Source organism: Carcharhinus amblyrhynchos, chromosome 13 (assembly GCF_965287045.1).
Source record: "Carcharhinus amblyrhynchos chromosome 13, sCarAmb.v2.hapA, whole genome shotgun sequence".
Classification (NCBI taxonomy): domain Eukaryota; kingdom Metazoa; phylum Chordata; class Chondrichthyes; order Carcharhiniformes; family Carcharhinidae; genus Carcharhinus; species Carcharhinus amblyrhynchos.
Window position 1 is genome coordinate 22,173,551 of NC_137336.1, and position 17,728 is coordinate 22,191,278.

Sequence of the window (17,728 nt, forward strand, 5' to 3'; positions counted from 1 at the left end):
GTCTCAGTTTTCCAAATTTGAGTGCAATCTTGCCTCAGTTACACAGCTGTGGGTTCAAGATCTATTGTACATATTCCCATGGAGCACACCATCTCTGGCAATGCCACATTTTAAGTTTTGAATAAAACACTGAACTAATCACCTTATGCTGATTGTGCATGGGACATCACAATTAATACTCTCAGCAGTATTTACATTTCACCTATGCCCTAATGCACTCCACAAAGCTTTAATAAAGCAAAATTTGACATAAAGCAATCGAGGACAATATTAGAGAATTGGCCTAAAGTTTGGTCAGAGGTAGGTTTAAAGAGAGGCAAGATTTATGCAAGGGCTAGGCAGATAAAGGCATGACCATTAATGTCAAAGTAACTAAAATCACAGATACTCGAGGGGCCAAAATTACAGAAGCACAGTTATCTCTGGTGCCAGAGGTTATTATAGATAGGGAGGGGAAAGACCAAGAAGAGAAAACGGATGGACATATTCGGTTTGTCCAGGCATTGCACCTTTTTCAATTAAAAAAAGCATGCCCACCCATTGCATCGTCATAGCAATCTTTCAACCAAAGTTAATGTCAACCAATTAGCACCCTTTTCTCATGCAGTATATTGTGCTCCTTTTGAAATCTGATATTACTGCACCTGTCCTGATGAGTATAATATGAAAGGCTTTGACAGTATGTCGTCTTCAGCGATAAGTACTTTGTATATCTCTTCACAATGGAAGATAGAAGGAATAGTAGGAAATCAAGAAGCAAAGAAAGGGAGAAACTTGTACGATCACTGAAGAAAACATACTAGGGAAACTAAGTGAACTAAGGACAAGTCCTATACAACTGAAGGCCTGCATCCTTGGGAGTGCCTGCAGATATAATAGATGCATTGGCTGTAATCTTCCAAAACTCTCTAGATTCTGGAAAAATCCCAGTGATTTGGAAAAACTATAAAAGTAACACCACAATTCAAGAAAGGTGGGAGACAGAAAGCAAGAAAATCTAGGCCAGTTAGTTTAACATCTGTCATTGTGAAATTACTGCGTCCATTATTAAGACGCAAGGCAGAAAGTCATGTAGTGCTAATGTCACTCGATTAGCAATCCAGAGGTACAGGCTAATGTTCTGGAATCGCAGGTTCAAATGCCACCATTACATTTGGATTTAAAGCACAAGATAAAAGCTCATGGCACTGAAGATGACATATTAGCACAGATTGAGGACTGATTGATTAACAGTAAACAGCATGTTGGGATGAATGGCTCATTTTCAGGTTGGCGAACTAGAACAAATAAAGTGCCACAGGGATCAGTGCTGGGGCCTCAAATGTTTTTATACAACTTACACTGATTACTTGGATAAAGGAACCGATTGTACTGAAGCCAAACATGCCGATGATATAGGCAACTAGTTTGGAAAGCAAGTTGGGAGAAGGATACAGAATCTGAAAAAGGGATATAGCAAGTCAAAAGTGTGGGTAAAACACTGACAAGGAGCAGTATAATGTGAAAAAATGTGAGTTCCACTGGTCAAGAAGGACAGAAAAGCAGAATATTATTTAAATGGAGACTGCAGAATGCTGCAGTTACACTAGACTAATTCCTGGATAAGGAATTATCCTCATGTGAGGAAGGATTGAGAAGATGCCATCCTAAAACAAAAAGGTTGAAATGCCTAGCAAATTGGACATTTATTTCCTGAAGTTAAGAAGAATGAAAGGGCAATCAGGGGAGACAGATTGTTTCTGCTGGAGGCAAGAGGAAATGCTGGAAAATCTCAGCAGGTCTGGCAGCATCTGTGAGGACTGAAAAGAGCTGATGTTTCCAGTCCAGATGACTCTTTGTCAAAGCTTTGACAAAGGGTCATTTCGTCTCAAAATGTCAGCTGTTTTCTCTCCTTATCGATACTGCCAGGCCTGCTGAGATTTTTCAGCATTGTCTCTTTTGGTTTCAGGTTCTAGTATCTACAGTAATTTGCTTTTATCCTGTGTTTCTGCTGGAGGCATGGTCTCCGGATAAAGAGTCAATCATTCAGGACTGAGGAGAAATTACTTCACTTAAAGGGTTGCAAATCTTTGGAATTCTTTACTCCAGTAGACTGTGGATATTCCATTGGAATACTGGAATAGATTTAAGGCTGGGATAGGCATTTCTTTTGGTTTTGCAGAGAATCAAGTGATATGGGGAGCAGGTGGGAAAATGGAGTTGGAGCCCAAGATAAGCCAATGCAGTCTCAACGTGCCATATGGCCTACACCTGCTCCCATTTCTTGTGTTGGGCTGATGCTCAGCGGAATTTAGAAGAACGCAGAGTGATCTTATTGAAACACATAAGCATCTGAGGTAGATGCTGGGAGGATGTTTCTCTCATGGGAAATCTAGAACTTTTGGGGGGGGGGGTCACAGATTCAAAACAAGGAGGTCTCCCATTTAAGGTTGATATAAGGAGGAATTTCATTTCTGTGGGAATCCCAAAGACAATCTACTTTGTCAGGGAGGAGCGGATGTTGGGTCACTGAAAATATTGAAGACTGAATTAGAAGATTTTTAATTGGCAAGGAATTTAAAGGGTTATGAAAGCCAGGCAGGAAAGTGAAGTTAAAGCCATAATATTACTGAATGAAAGAGCAGGCTCAATGGGTGGAATGGCTAACTCCTCTCACTTATGATTAAAAGCCACTTAGTATTGTTAACTTCTTCAAATTTCAATGGGCAGCTTTTAGCAGGCTTATAAAAAAAATAGAAAAATTCTATAGATATTCAAGAGCAGAGAGAAAGTTAATGTTTCAAATCCATCAGGACTGGAAAATAGTTCTAATCAAAAATAGAATGGCAACAGTTAAATTAACGCAATTACTGCTTTGGCTGTTTGGTTGAACATTAAACAGAGAAAGACTAGTTTTAATTCAAACATAAGAAATAGGAGCAGTAGGAGGCCATCTAGCCCCTCAAGCCTGCCCCAATACAATCAAAGTGACATTTCAGAATACTTTTCTGTTCATTTTGTCTGTCATGTTTACTGGACAGTAGATTCGTGTGTTGCTAGGGCATTGGTGTTAGAAGCCAGATCAGTATCTGTTTCCCATTCCTAATTGGTTTTGGTAAGTAATTTCAGCGGACAGTGACAATTAAGAGTTAACCACTTACTATGCGACTGAAGTCACCTGTTGTTCAGACCAAACCTGGGAAAAAGGGCTGACTTTCCTTCCCTAAAGGACATTAGTGAACCAAACAGGTTTCTCCACAACAACGTATGATGGTTTTGTCTATGTGCTGTGAAACTCAACACTTCTGGTCAAACCTTCCTGGTTCAGATCAGCAAGGAATTAGGATCAGTGATTTTAGAAAAATGTTGAATGTGGTTCAAACAAACTGCATACCTAACTACTACTGCAACACAAGACCACGGCTCCTTTACATTATTAAATGTGCCTCGCAGGTGACCCAAAGATTGTCTGTTGAATTCCTATGCATTCAGGATACTTTACCAACCTTGAATAGCTTACTATTATCTTCTCATTGATTTGGGTAGAAAACCTTTACGGGGAAGACTCTCAATAGATTTTTCAGTAATATCTTAATTCTCATGGATTTGGGAGGTAGCGAGGAGGGGGAAGAATCACAATATTATTTAAAATATTGCCTGATCTGTACACCGAAGAAAGCAGCTAGATTACAGTTATGTTGCAATAAATATGTTTAAGACACCTGTGTCTGGAAATTTCCAACTTTTTGTAAAGAACTACGCACTGAGTTCTTCTTACCTGGCTTTTGGCAGCTGCTCCAACTGAACGATTTCTGGGTCCCAAGGAGACACAAGACCTGCAATTTTAAAGCAGAGTGCATAATTTAACCATTCCTGAATGCCAATTTGTATTATGTTTGCACAGAAAGTACTACTAGGTGGAGTACAGAAGAGGCTGCTCCACAATGATCCCCATCCTCATGCGGGAATTGTAGCATAATCAGTGCAAAAGACGTGGCTGAAGCACTTGCAACCATCTTCAGCCTTGTCTTTTGATCCATTTCAACCTCATCCCGAGGTACACCGGCATCACAGATACCAATCATCAGCCGATCGATTCACTCCGCATGATATTACCGAACAACCGAAGGCTGCAGCAAAGGCTATGGGCCCTGACAGCATTCTGGCAGAAGAACGCAAGAAATAGGAAAACACCATTTGTCCCACAAGCCTGTTCCTTTCTTTGATATCATTGTTAATCAACTCCACTTTTCTGCTTAATTCCCATCACCCTCAACTCTTGAAGATTTGTGACAAGGCTTTATTAGGCAATGATTTGGCCTCCATGGCTCTTTCAGGAGGGAACTTCCTCAAACTTAAATCAGAGAAGAAACTCTTCATCTTAGTTTAAATGGGAGATCTCATTTTGAAACAGAGCCCCCTAATTCCTTTTGAACAGAGGTGTTGTAATTTGCAGTTTTCATATCCACTTGGACCGTTACAAAAAAAATGAACTTGGAAGATTACAACTAGTGCATACCATCAGGTTCTGGGGACTCATCATTCTTTAACCCCACTAGTTTTTCTGGTAATAGTGATTATTTTAAGCTCCTCTCTCCCACAGGAGGCCATTTTGCCCAACGCGTACTCAGCAGCTCTTTGAATGAGCAATTCCCTGCTGAACCCACAAAAGCCTGCATATTCTTACTTTTCAGGTAACAGTCTAATTACAGTTTGAATGCTTCAATTGGAACTGCCATTACCACACTCAGCTGTGCATTCCAAACGCCAAACATTTGCTGCTTAAAAAAAGTTTCTCCTCACATCATTCTTGCTTCTTTTGCTAATTACTTTAAATCTCATTTTATTCTTAATCCTTTCATTAGTGGGAACAGTTTCTCACCACGTACTCTGCCCAGACCCCCTCATTATTGAGTTCTTTGATCAAATCTCCTCTCAACCTTCTTTTCTCTAAGGAAAACAGTTTTAATTTCACTATAATCTATTTTCACAATTGAAACGCATCCCTGAAAACATCCATGAACTACTTCTGCACTCTCTCAATGCCTTCACAGCCTTCCTAAAGTGTGGCAACCAATATTCCAGCTGAGGCTGAATTAGTGACATTTACAAATTCAACATAATCTCCCTGCACTTGTGCTCTATGCCCCATTATTAAATCTCAGGACACAATGCTTTATTAACTACTATCTCAACTGTCCTGCCACTTTCAATAATTTATGCACATATATATCCATCTGCACCACCTTTAGAGCTGTACCTTTCTTTTATTGTGTTATATTCCTCTTACCATAATTAATCATTTCACTTCTCTGCACTGAAATCCATCCACCACTTTTCTGCCCATTCAACCAAGACGTCACTATCCCTTTGAAGTTGTACACTATGCTCCCTTCGCTCAAAATTCTTCCAAGCTCTGTATCATGTGCAAACTTTGAAACTTTAATTTGTACACCAAGGCTAGGTCATTAATACACAACCAGGAAAAGCAAGAGTCCCAACACTGAGTCCTGGGATCCCTCCCTTTTGTCTCTTGACTTTCTAATATCTTGGGATGCTTTTGAGTGTTCTGCTGTGAAAAATATAATACTCACCCAAAGTCTCTGCCAATTCATTAACTTCCCAGTCCCAAGGGCCAAAAAATTTTCTTTTTTTATACACTCAAAGATCAGATTTTATATTTTGATGGTTTACTTGCCTAATTTCTCCTATTTTCAGTCATCCTTAGCTGGTTGTCAAAATGTTCTAGCCCATCATTAATCTTCACAGTAATAGCTACCTTTTCTTTCGAATGGATACTGTCTTTAACTTCCTAGGTTAGCCACAGATAGTGCATCCTTCTCTTGGATTCTTTAATGCTCAGTGGAATGTGTGTCTGTCACAGTTCTCTGTTCTTTTACCTTTTTCCCCAATTCACTTTAGCCAGCTCTGTCTTCATACCCTTGTAATTGCTTTTAAATTTGAAATAATAATTTTAGACCCAACTTTCTAACACTTAAGCTGAATGTGAAATTCTATCATCTTATCAACATTCTCGCCAAAGGGAACCTTCACTATGAGATCATTAATTAATCCTGTCTCATTACACATTACTGGTCTAAAATAGTCTGTTCCCTCGTTGGTTCTAGAATGCATTCTTCCAAGAAGCTATCCTGAATGCACTCCCATGATTTCACTCTCAAGGCTATCTTTGCCAATTTGATTCCTTAGTAGCAACAAAGACTTGGTCCAGATCTAGCTACATACCAGCCAAACTGCTCCAGCACTGTTACAATACTGGCATCTACCTGACAAATGGAAACTTGCCCATTTATGTCCAATCTACAGAAAAAGGCCAAAATCAAATTGGAAAATTCACATCCCAAACTACTTTCAATCAGTAGCAAGGTGATAGAAACTATCATTAGCAGTGCTATCAAGTAGCATTAACCTGCTTACCAGCGATCAGTTTGAATTCCATCAGGGTCACTTGGCTCCTGACTTAATTTACAGCATTCATTCAAACAGACAAAAATGCTTAATTCAAAGTGGAACTGATTCATAAGAACATAAGAACATAAGAAATAGGAGCAGGAGTAGGCCATCTGGCCCTTCGAGCCTGCCCCGCCATTCAATAAGATCATGGCTGATCTGTCGTGGCTCAGTTCCACTTTCCCGCCCTCTCCCCATAACCCTTAATCCCCTCTCTTATCAAAAACCCATCAACCCGCTTCTTAAAAATATTTAGCGAGGCAGCCTCCACCACTTCAACGGGCAGAGAATTCCAGAGATTCACCACCCTTTGAGTGAAGAAGTTCCTCCTCAACTCCGTTCTGAACCGCCCCCCCTTTATCTTGAGGCTGTGCCCCCTAGTCCTACTGTCTTTTTTGAGCGGGAAGAGTCTTTCCACCTCTATCCTATCGATCCCATTCATCATCTTATACGTCTCAATGAGATCTCCCCTCATTCTTCTAAACTCTAACGAGTACAAGCCTAGTTTATTCAGCCTCTCCTCATAGCTCAACCCCCTCAACTCCGGTATCAGCCTAGTAAACCTCCTCTGCACTCCCTCCAGGGCCAAAATATCCTTGCGCAGGTGCGGCGCCCAAAACTGCACACAGTACTCCAGCTGCGGCCTCACCAATGCCCTATACAGCTGCAGCAAGACCTCCCTACTTTTATATTCAATCCCCCTCGCTATGAAGGCCAGCATCCCATTCGCCTTCCTGACCACCTGCTGCACTTGCAGGCTGGGTTTTTGCGACTCATGCACAAGGACCCCGAGGTCCCTCTGCACCGTCGCCTGCTGCAGTTTTTCGCCACGTAAGTAATAGTCCTTCCTACCATTCTTCCTACCAAAGTGGACCACCTCACACTTGCCAACATTAATTCACTTCAGATCAGCCATGATCTTATTGAATGGCGGGGCAGGCTCGAAGGGCTGGATGGCCTACTCTTGCTCCTATTTCTTACGTTCAAATGTGAGGTGAAAACAACTGCCCTTGAAATCAAGGTGGCATGGGAACCAGGGAAAACCTCTCTACGGGTTGGGAGTCATACCTCATGCAAAGCAAGATGGTTGTGGTTGTTGGAGACTCATCACGTCCACACTAGGGCATCACCGCAGGTTTCAAAATAGACAGAAGCGAGTGAATTTGAACCCAAAAGCCCTGGAAAATTCAAATCATGGGCTAGCCTGAGAAAAGTTAACCCCTACATGGAAGTGACAAAATAAGGAGTTTCTCTTCCAATCACTGGTCATTTCTCTGCCATGCATGATTGCAGCTCCAGCAACATTCAAAGTTCAGCACCATCCAGGATAAAGCAACCTACTTAATCTGCACACCATTCATCACCATAAACATTCACTCCCTCCACCACTGATCCAAAGTGGCAACAGCATGAATCATGTACATAAGTAGCACCCTTCAAACCTGTGACCACAACCTAGAAAATCAAGGGCAGCAGATACATGTGAACATCCCTTAAGATACACACCATCCTGACATGAAATTATTTCACCATCCTTTCACTGTCATTATGCTAAAAACTTGAAATTCTCTAAAAAGCACTACATCGAATTGCTGCAGCCATTCAAGATGGCAGACTATCACTACCTTCACAATTAGGGACAGGCAATAAATACTAGCCACATCACAGAAAAAAAATAAATGCACCAATGCAGATGCACCCTATTGGGTTCCTTTGGTTAGTGAGAGCACGGAAAGGCATTGAACTGTTACTTGGTTAACATAGAAGCTACTTTTATATTGACACATTTAATTCCAGATTAATGACAACAAACCTACTGTGAAAATCTCTCTCTGCAGCAGAAAATCCCATTGCTACCACCAGGGTAATGATGCCAGATTCATCATATGCACTGGAAACAAATTTTCAGATGCCAGTGTCCAGGAATTCCAATTGAAAAAGGTATCAAAATTTTTTTTAAAATGCGTTAACTATAACTCGTTGAAAGTCAAGTCACTAAATTGTGGTTCATGGTTAAGTGTTTAATTTGCATTTTTATATACAAGATGGCATTTCAAGTGTCAGCATCTAGAGATAACAATGATATTCTGTGGCAAAATCATCAGCAGACAGTTCTGCCTTACAGCTGCGCGCAGATATTCCTGCCAAAAACAGCCCAAATATAGAACTCCCAAGCAGGCCATGATCTTGTAGAGTGCTGATAATGATTTTTGTCATAGCCAGATTGACCATATTCCTCAAACCAGCAAATTGTTAATTCCACCAAGGCTGTCTTCAACTGGGCTCAAAATCTGAAGCAGGCAGAATTAAAATGGCAGATGGATTTTGATTTGAAAAACAGGCAAGAGAAGAAACTTGAAATAGGTAGTAACCACAACTTTATTTATCATCGGTATTTGTTTCAATATGTCACAAAACCTTTGCATGTCCTGAATCACATGCAATGGTGCTAGAAAGAGCAAAGTTACTGTACACACTTTTGCTTTCATGAAATATATTCTAGGCTTGAAGACTTTGTAGCTAATTGCAGGCCATTACACTACGAAGATAAACATTTCAGCGAATTAATCACCACAGCGTTACTGTAGTGATATCCTAGTCCCAGATTCAATGCCTGAAGCAAAACGAGTGATGTATAAAAGTACTATGTTTAGATTGCATCATGCAGTTTGAAAAAGATGATAAAAGATTTAGTTTGTGAATGACTGATGAAAATAGACGGGCTGTGTGTCATGGCAGTGTATTGAAGAAAACCTTTTCCGAAATAAAGCATTGACTAACGTTTCCCATTAGATTAAAAGGAGCAAATCAAGAATTATCTGCACTCAACCTGCTTGTCAGGCAAGTACAGGCCATTGCTGTGTAGCATTGGACAATAAGCAATAACAATCAATCTTTTACAATGATTTTTGACCTTGAATACATCTATTGTATTTTTTGTAACCTCAAGGTGGTACTTTAACTCAGATGGAATAAACTTTAAATGGAGAAAAGCTGAAGAATCAGCATTAGGGGCCCATCTAAAAGTAAATCATTTGTACATTAACTGTAGACTGGTAACTGATTGAGCATCAAGCAAATTTCTTTTGAAACTCAACTTTAATGAAAATAAAATCAAAACACAATAAAAACAAAGCGCTGAAATTATTCAGCAGGTTTGACAGTATCTGTGCCAGAGAAGCAGAATTAACAAATTGAGTCAGATTGAACTCTTTAGAACCAGTTCTGACAAAGAGCAAGTCTGAACATAAAAAGGGAAAAAAACAAAGTATGTGAGGTAATGTAAAAAGGGAATCCAAAAATTTTCCAAAGCATATAGTTTTAATAGGTGATAAAAGGAGTGGGGTAAATTTGGAATGAAAAAAGTGATTTACATATGGAGGCAAAGGACATTGTTGGGGTAGTAAACGAGTACTCTCCTATATTTACCAAAGAAGGTGATATTGCAAAAATCAGTGAAAGAGAAAATACTTAAAGACAATGAATGGGCTAACATTTGGGAATAGGAAATATTAGAAGTCACCAAGACTAGATCAGATGTATATAGAAACAAAGGTAGAAAACTGCAGAGGTCCTGGCCATATCTTTCAATCCTCCTTAGATACAATGGTGGTGCCAGGGGGCTGGAAATTGCATATGTTACTCTTGTACCTGTTTTTGAACAAGGGTGAAAGACCAGCACCCAAATGCCAGTCAGTTTAACCTGACCAGCGAGAGCTTTGAGAAATTATAATATGGACAAAATTAATAGCCATTTTGGACTGTTACACGTATTAAGGAAAGCCAGAATGGGATGGTTTTGCTGGCCAAGGATAAACAATGTTTAACTAACTTGATTGAAATTTTTGATCAGAGCAATGTGGCCTTCCAAAGAAGTTTTATATATCATCACATAATAGATTTGTCAGCAAAATCAAAGTCCATGGAATAAAAGGAACAGTGACACATGCAAAAGATATCAACTGAGTGACAGGAAATGGAGAGCAGTTGTGAACTGTTGCTTTTTAGACTGGAGGAATATATGTAGTGGGGCTCAGGGAAAAATTCTCAAACTCCTGCTTTTCTTAATGTATACCGGAGACCTGGATTGGATATGCAGGGCACAATTTCAAAGTTTGTGGAAAGCACCAAACTTGGAAGTATTGCGAACTGAGCACACGATAGAGATATACCTCAAGAAGACACAGGATGTCGGAATAGGCAGACACACGAAAGATGAACTTTAATGCAGGATGTGAGTTGAGAAAGTGGTTAAAAAGGTTTGAAGATCCTAACCTTTATGAAGAAGCATAGGATACAAAAGTCAAGGAAGTTATAATAAACCTTTGCCTCAAAATGAAGTACAATGTTCAATATGTTACTGTACTTTGAAGGGTGTGAAGGTTTTAGAGGGTGCAAAGAAGATATGGACACATTAGAGGTCTCCTTGGGAAGAGAACATAAGAAATAGGAGCAGGAGTAGGCCATCTGGCACTTCGAGCCTGCCCCGCCATTCAATAAGATCATGCATGAGGGTTCTAGTCACAGAAGATGGACAGAAACTATTTCCATTTCTGGAAGGGTTGAGAGCTCGAATACACATTATGGTGAATGGCAAATGCTAATTTCAAGATGAGGGAAAAAAAACACTTAGGCAACCAGTGATTGGGATCTAGATGGCACCACCTTTGTGTGGTGGAAGCCACAACTGAAATTAGATAAGTTCTTGAAGATGAGCAATTTACATAGCTAAAGGGAAACTAGGGGATTTTCACAGTAACTTCATTACAGTGTTAATGTAAGCCTACGTGTGACCCAAATAAAAGAATAAATGGTAGGGGACATTAGCTGTACTGCTCTTGCAGGCTGGCATGGATACGATAGGCCAAATGGCAGCCTTCTGTGTTGTGACCATGGTTTTATGATCTTCCCACTCTGCTTAGACCGCAGAGCATGGGCATTGGCCATTCTAAAACTATTTATTATAAGAACATAAGAAATAGGAGCAGGAGTAGGCCATCTAGCCCTTCAAGCCTGCCCCGCCATTCAATAAGATCATGGCTGATCTGTCATGGCTCAGTTCCACATTCCCGCCCTCTCCCCATAACCCTTAATCCCCTCGCTTATCAAAAGCCCATCAACCCACGTCTTAAAAATATTTAGCGAGGCAGCCTCCACCACTTCAACGGGCAGAGAATTTCAGAGATTCACCACCCTTTGAGTGAAGAAGTTCCTCCTCAACTCCATTCTAAACCACCCCCCTCCTTTATCTTGAGGCTGTGCCCCCTAGTCCTACTGTCCTTTCTGAGCGGGAAGAGTCTCTCCACCTCTATCCTATCCATCCCATTCATCATCTTATAAGTCTCAATGAGATCTCCCCTCATTCTTCTAAACTCAAACGAGTACAAGCCTAGTTTATTCAGCCTCTCCTCATAGCTCAACCCCCTCAACTCTGGTATCAGCCTAGTGAACCTCCTCTGCACTCCCTCCAAGGTCAAAATATCCTTGCGTAAGTGCAGCGACCAAAACTGCACACAGTACTCCAGCTGCAGCAAGACCTCCCTACTTTTATATTCAATCCCCCTCGCTATGAAGGCCAGCATCCCATCAGCCTTCCTGACCACCTGCAGGCTGGGTTTTTGCGACTCATGCACAAGGACCCCGAGGTCCCTCTGCACCGTCGCCTGCTGCAGTTTTTCGCCGCATAAGTAATACACCATCTCCCCCACCCACACTTTCCTGGTACAAGATTTGCCAACCAGAAACCCAAATGGGATCATTTCATACATCAATCTAACCAGTAACGTAAGAAAGGTTCTTGAAGGTTTCTGTTCTTCCCCCCTCAAACAAAAAGCAAGCAAAATGCAAGATATTGGGAATGTGTAAGCTCCAGAAACACTAATGGAAGGAGTCCAAATGAGGAATGGGCATTTAGAACGTACATGGATAGAGTAATGAACATCAAGGAATTATAAATGTTTAAAATCGCAAGTACTCGAGAGGGAAAAAAAACCAATGAATGCTGTGGCTATTTTACATAGAGTAAATTTTCTTTTGGAAAACACACATTGTAAAAGATCAGAGTCAAAACAACCATCTGCATTCCTAGTGTAGGCAAATATGAACTATGGACTACTATGTCTTCAGTGAGCATCAGGTGGCTTTCCACCCCTACTTTCTCCCTTACTCCACAGCCAAAGTATTGCATGTCATTAAGAAAATTAGTAAGGACAGAATCTCTCGGCTTTGAATCACAAGAAAGCACGATCAGTAATGCCACGAAATTTGTCATGCAAAAATTAGGTTTGGTGCATTTGTTGCAACAAGTCATGGAATGGCACATGAATAAATAGAAGGCAGTTCAAAAAAAAAGAATTGTATGATTAGCTCATTCATAAAATTCAGGTCATTTTATATCAAGGGCTGGAAACTACCACAAAGATACCTTATTTATCAGTACAACCTGCTTCTGGAACACTGATTCGGATCCCCTGACTTGACATTTGAGTGCAGCTGTATTACAAACTTTGCATTGGCAAAGATTAGGAACAGTTGAGCCCAGCAGCCATAATTATATGCTTATGCTGAGATCTTGATGTTTGGGCGGTGTCTTTAGGCACGAATACAGACAGACACCAAATTATTGTTCCAATCTCGAAGGTGAGCTCCCCTTAAAAAAAGTGAATGATGCAAATTTATTTACTCACCCACAGCAAGAATGGGCAAGATGGGCACTTGGATATCACCGAGTGCTCTTCAAATTTCAACATCTGAACATTTATTCTCTACTAATAGGGTATGGCCACAAGGAGGACAAAAGATGCAAGCCATGACAGAAAAAGTGTCACAAAATGTTTAAGCTCATATGTCTGAAGAGGCCTTTGCGCAAATTCTGCTGCTGGACAACATTGGAATGAGGCTCTGCTGAAAGTTATTACAGCAGAGATACCTTCTGTTAAGTTGTCAGGGTCTTGTTATGCACTAGGATATCTGTGGGTCTTCTCTATCTCATCTGGCTGGTCACGATGTGCAGATGGAACCAAATTCTGCCAGGATCTGACTTGCCATAACATACATGTTCAATTTCCTGCTGGCCATTAACAATAGTGTCACAAACTGAAGTTTCAAAGTAGCCTTGTTCTTTGAGGAATCATTTTCCATCCTTATCTCCTTTAAGCAGTCCACAGGGTTATCTGAAATGAAAATTATAGCTGCCACCTGGGATGTCAGCATACAGGTGTGCTTTTCTGTGCATGAATCATCTACACACTGATGGAATGAAAGTTCATGAAGACTGCTGCAATGTGTGGGGAGATCTGGATAGCCACACTGCCACTGTTATTAATTTGCTAGAAATTAGGTGACGCAGGAAAATTGTCAATTTTTCCTGAAGTACGTGACCTACTTGTTGTACCCATAGACGGTGAACTAGACGCATTAGCTTGGAGAGAGTCTGAAGCATTATGGTGACCTTAATTGTTATTGCCTTTTTTTTGTTTATTCATTGGATGTGGGCATTGCTGGCTCAGCAGCATTATCGCCCATCCTTTGGGCTGAGTAGCTTTTAGGCCATTTCACAAGGCATTAAGAATCAACTACATTGCTGTGGACCTGGAGTCACACATAGGCCAGACCAGATAAGAACAGCAGATTTCCTTTCCTAAAGGACATTAGTAAAACAGACAGGGATTTACGACAATTGACAAAGGTTACATGGTGATCATTAGACTTTTAACTTCAAATAAATTCAAATTTCACCAACGGCCATGGTGGGATTCAAACCCAGGTCCCCAGAGCATTACCCTGGGTCTCTGGATTACTAGTCTAGTGATATTATCATAATGCCACTGCCTCAAAAATGTGCGAGTTAGGTTGATTGGCCATGCTCAACTGCCTCTTAGTGTCAGGGGATTAGTAGGGTAAATAAGTAGGATTATGGAGAAAGGGCCTGGGTGGGATTGTGGTCAGGGCAGACTCGGGCTGGACGGCTTCTTTCTGCACTGTAGGATTCTATGATTTCATTAATTATTATACATGTGTGAACACAGTGAAAAGTATTGTTTCTTGCTCGCTATACAGACAAAGCATACCATTCATTGATGAGGAAACAAGAGAGTGTAGAATGTAATGATACAGTCACAGATAGGGTGTAGAGAAAGATCAATTTAACGCAAGGTAAATCCATTCAAAAGGAGCAGGAAAGAAGCCGTTCTTGAGTCGGTTGGTATGTGACCTCAGACTTTTGTATCTTTTTCCCTGACTGAAGAAGGTGGAAGAAAGAACATTCGGAGAGCGTGGCGTCCTTAATTATGCTGGCTGCTTTGCCGAGGCAGTAGGAAACGTAGACAAAGTCAATGGATGGGAGGCTGGTTTGCATGATGGATTGGGCTATGTTCATGACCTTTTGTAGTTCTGTTGCAGATTCTATTATGGAGACGGTTATCTGCAGGTCATACATTGTTTACAGATGAAACAGTCACTCAGGTACAAGTACCTGGCTTAGTAGGCATGGTTGTGTGGGTTAACAGCAAATGCAAGCTATCCACGACTGGTACAAGTGCATCTCAGTAGAACCTGTCATCATTTTCCTTCACAAACGGAGGAAAACGCAAAGAAATTTATATCGCTTTTGATCGTAAGATACAAAAATCCGCCTCCAAAGTCATGCAGTTCAAGTTTTCATGACTAACTTCCCCAAAGTCCTGATTTTGGCTGAACACCATTGCTGATTTTATATTGGTTAACCACTTTGGAAAAGCCTTCTGGTTTACACAAAGTAAATGCTGAGGAGTCAGGGTTGTGCGCCATGTATCGCTACCCACTTTCCTATACCATGCCACCACAAATGCATTACGTTTGAAAACAAGGCGTTTATAAACGCACATCTTTGACTCTATGGTGTGCAATTCTAGTCGTTTTCAAAAAGATGCATTGAGCACGAGGAGAAAATGGTTCCCTTTGACAAGTGGGTCAGTTACCAGAATTTTTACGTGTTTCTTTTCCCGCTTCCTGATGCTCACCCTGTTCATCACAGAATTAAGATTGAAATGCATTACCTGACATGGTGGCAAAATCAGATTTTGTAAGCCCTTTCGTGTACCCGAAGAGGGCTAATTTGCAGAGTTTTAGGGAAAGATGCTGGAACGTCTACTAAACTGGATAGTTCTCAAAATAGCTGACATATGCAATGTAGACTGAAAGCATCTTACAGCACAGCAAGAGGCTAATGATGAGAGATTTAAGTTCTTGACATGATGCCGAATCCAAGTCAAGAAAAAACCAATTAAATTTGATCAGAGAAAAGGAAATCTAGGTAGGCCTTTAAAATGTGAATGGTACGGATAAGTAAACATAAGCAAACTGTGCAACTTAAATTGACTGCAGAACCTACAGAAACAACCTAATTAACATGGCATAAGCAAAACCTGATTTAAAAAAACACTGCAGAGACAAAAATGGCTAAAACTCCTTCATGTTGTGTCAATTAACATAGGCAGTGAGCTGCAGTGTCTTTACTACTGCAATATGTCAGAGGCTGGTTTAGCATGAGGACAGATGTGCAGCATGCAAGAGTGAAAGTCAGTGGAAAACTGATCACTTTTTACTGACAGGTTGGGAAGTTGATTTAGACATGTTCAGAGCAGTAGCACAATCCTGCCCTAGTCCAAGAGAAATTGCACACCTTCACCGCAACATGCTTTGAGAAAGGGCAGGGGTGCCAAGCAACGTAGGAAGATAGATAAAGATGTAAAGTAGCAAAGAGAGATGACAAGTCAAAAATCAAACACTTTGGATCCTGAAAATGGGGGAAAAAACAAAAAATGGCCATAAATACTCAGGTATGGCTGCCACTCCAGAGATAGAAGCTAACCTCGTAGGCAGATGACATTTCATTGATAGTGTCATCATAGAATCCCTACAGTGCAAAAGGAGGCCATTCAGTCCATTGAGCATAGTGATAACAATTGCACCAAGGCCCTTTAATCCCATGTATTTACCCTGCTGGTCCCTCTAGCACTAAAGGGGCAGTTTAGCATGGACAATCCACCTAGCCTACACGTCTTTAGACTGTGGGAAGAAACCCCTGCAGACATGGGTTGAACATGCAAACTCCACAGATAGTCACCCAAGGATTTGAACCCAAGTTTCTCGCGCACTGCTAAGCATCGTGCCACCATGCAGTCCTTTCATTGAGGAAGAAATCAGATCAACAATTCCAGTGCAGGATTTGTTAAATGCGATTGAAATCATAATCAACCTTACATGCTACATCAATTTCCCAGCACACACAAATGTCATTAAATAGAATTACACATTATTGAAGCTTATTGAGAACGTACGATTGACAGCAACCGTAAACGTTATTTGAAGGTGGGTGAGAGTAGAAAGAGAGGGGATCAAAAGTCTTGATCTGGAAAAAAAACAGATCCCACTCACCAATCTACTCCCTCTAGTACCCCCAAACAAAAAAAAGGGGCAATATGGTCAATGCAAGTGATAAGATTTCGCAACAATCTTAGAACAGGGCAGCTCACTTTCAAACTTGCAATGGGGGAAAAAAACGAGGTGCTGATTTTAAATACAAAGAGGGATTTTCTGTAAGATTGAACCGGATAATGACGTTTTCTTTGAGACAGAAAAAGAAACACAAATGTTGGCGCCATTGATCAAGAGAGAAGTTAGAAGGAAAATTCTAGAAGGTAGGCGAAGCGCATGGGGCAATGAGTAAGCTGTCAGTCAGTCAAGTCAAGTCAGTGCCTCCCTCCCCTGGCCGGCCACGCGCGTGGCTGAGCGGAGGGGGGTGGGGCGGAATGGAAAGTAGGCCGCAGAGCAACCGGCACATTCACTGCAGGGATAGACACAGCGAGGGAGCCGGTGTTACTTACGGGGTGCTTCTGTCGCTGTATTCGTTGGCGGCCGTCTCGATACCGCCACCCCGGGCCACGGCCACATAGCAGCTCTGGAAGCCAATATCGAAGCCGACCACCGACATCTCCGGGTTTGAGGGGAGGACAAGCGCACACTGCGGATAAACTCTCGACCAGACGCTTCAACTGACCGCCTCACTTCACTCTCCCCAACGCGCCTCCTCCACAGACAGGCAGACAAAGCCTCTGCTCTCCTAAAGGTAACCGGTCTCCGATATCAATGCCCTAATCTGCTCCCTCTCTCCGATACGGTTCTGGTTAATGAAGAGCACAAACCGCCGCCACCGCTCCTCTCAGTCACTGCGAGAGATTCTCGCGCAGCGCCGGCCGGCTAGCTCCGATATCGCGAGAATTGGCCTCCCCTTTCAGAC

At 41.4% G+C, this 17,728-nt stretch overlaps 1 protein-coding gene across 1 annotated transcript in view; it reads right to left on the reverse strand.

Moving 5' to 3' along the window:
- Positions 1-17,696, reverse strand: part of hspa4b (heat shock protein 4b) — a 62,502-nt gene extending 44,806 nt beyond the window's left edge. The window contains exons 1-2 of the mRNA XM_080201382.1: positions 17,316-17,696; positions 3,758-3,815 (exon numbers count right to left, since the gene is read on the reverse strand). Of these exons, the coding sequence (XP_080057508.1) occupies positions 3,758-3,815; positions 17,316-17,422 (165 nt within the window). The 5' untranslated portion in view covers positions 17,423-17,696. The remainder of the gene's footprint in view (positions 1-3,757; positions 3,816-17,315) is intronic.
- Positions 17,697-17,728: the final 32 nt, after the last annotated feature.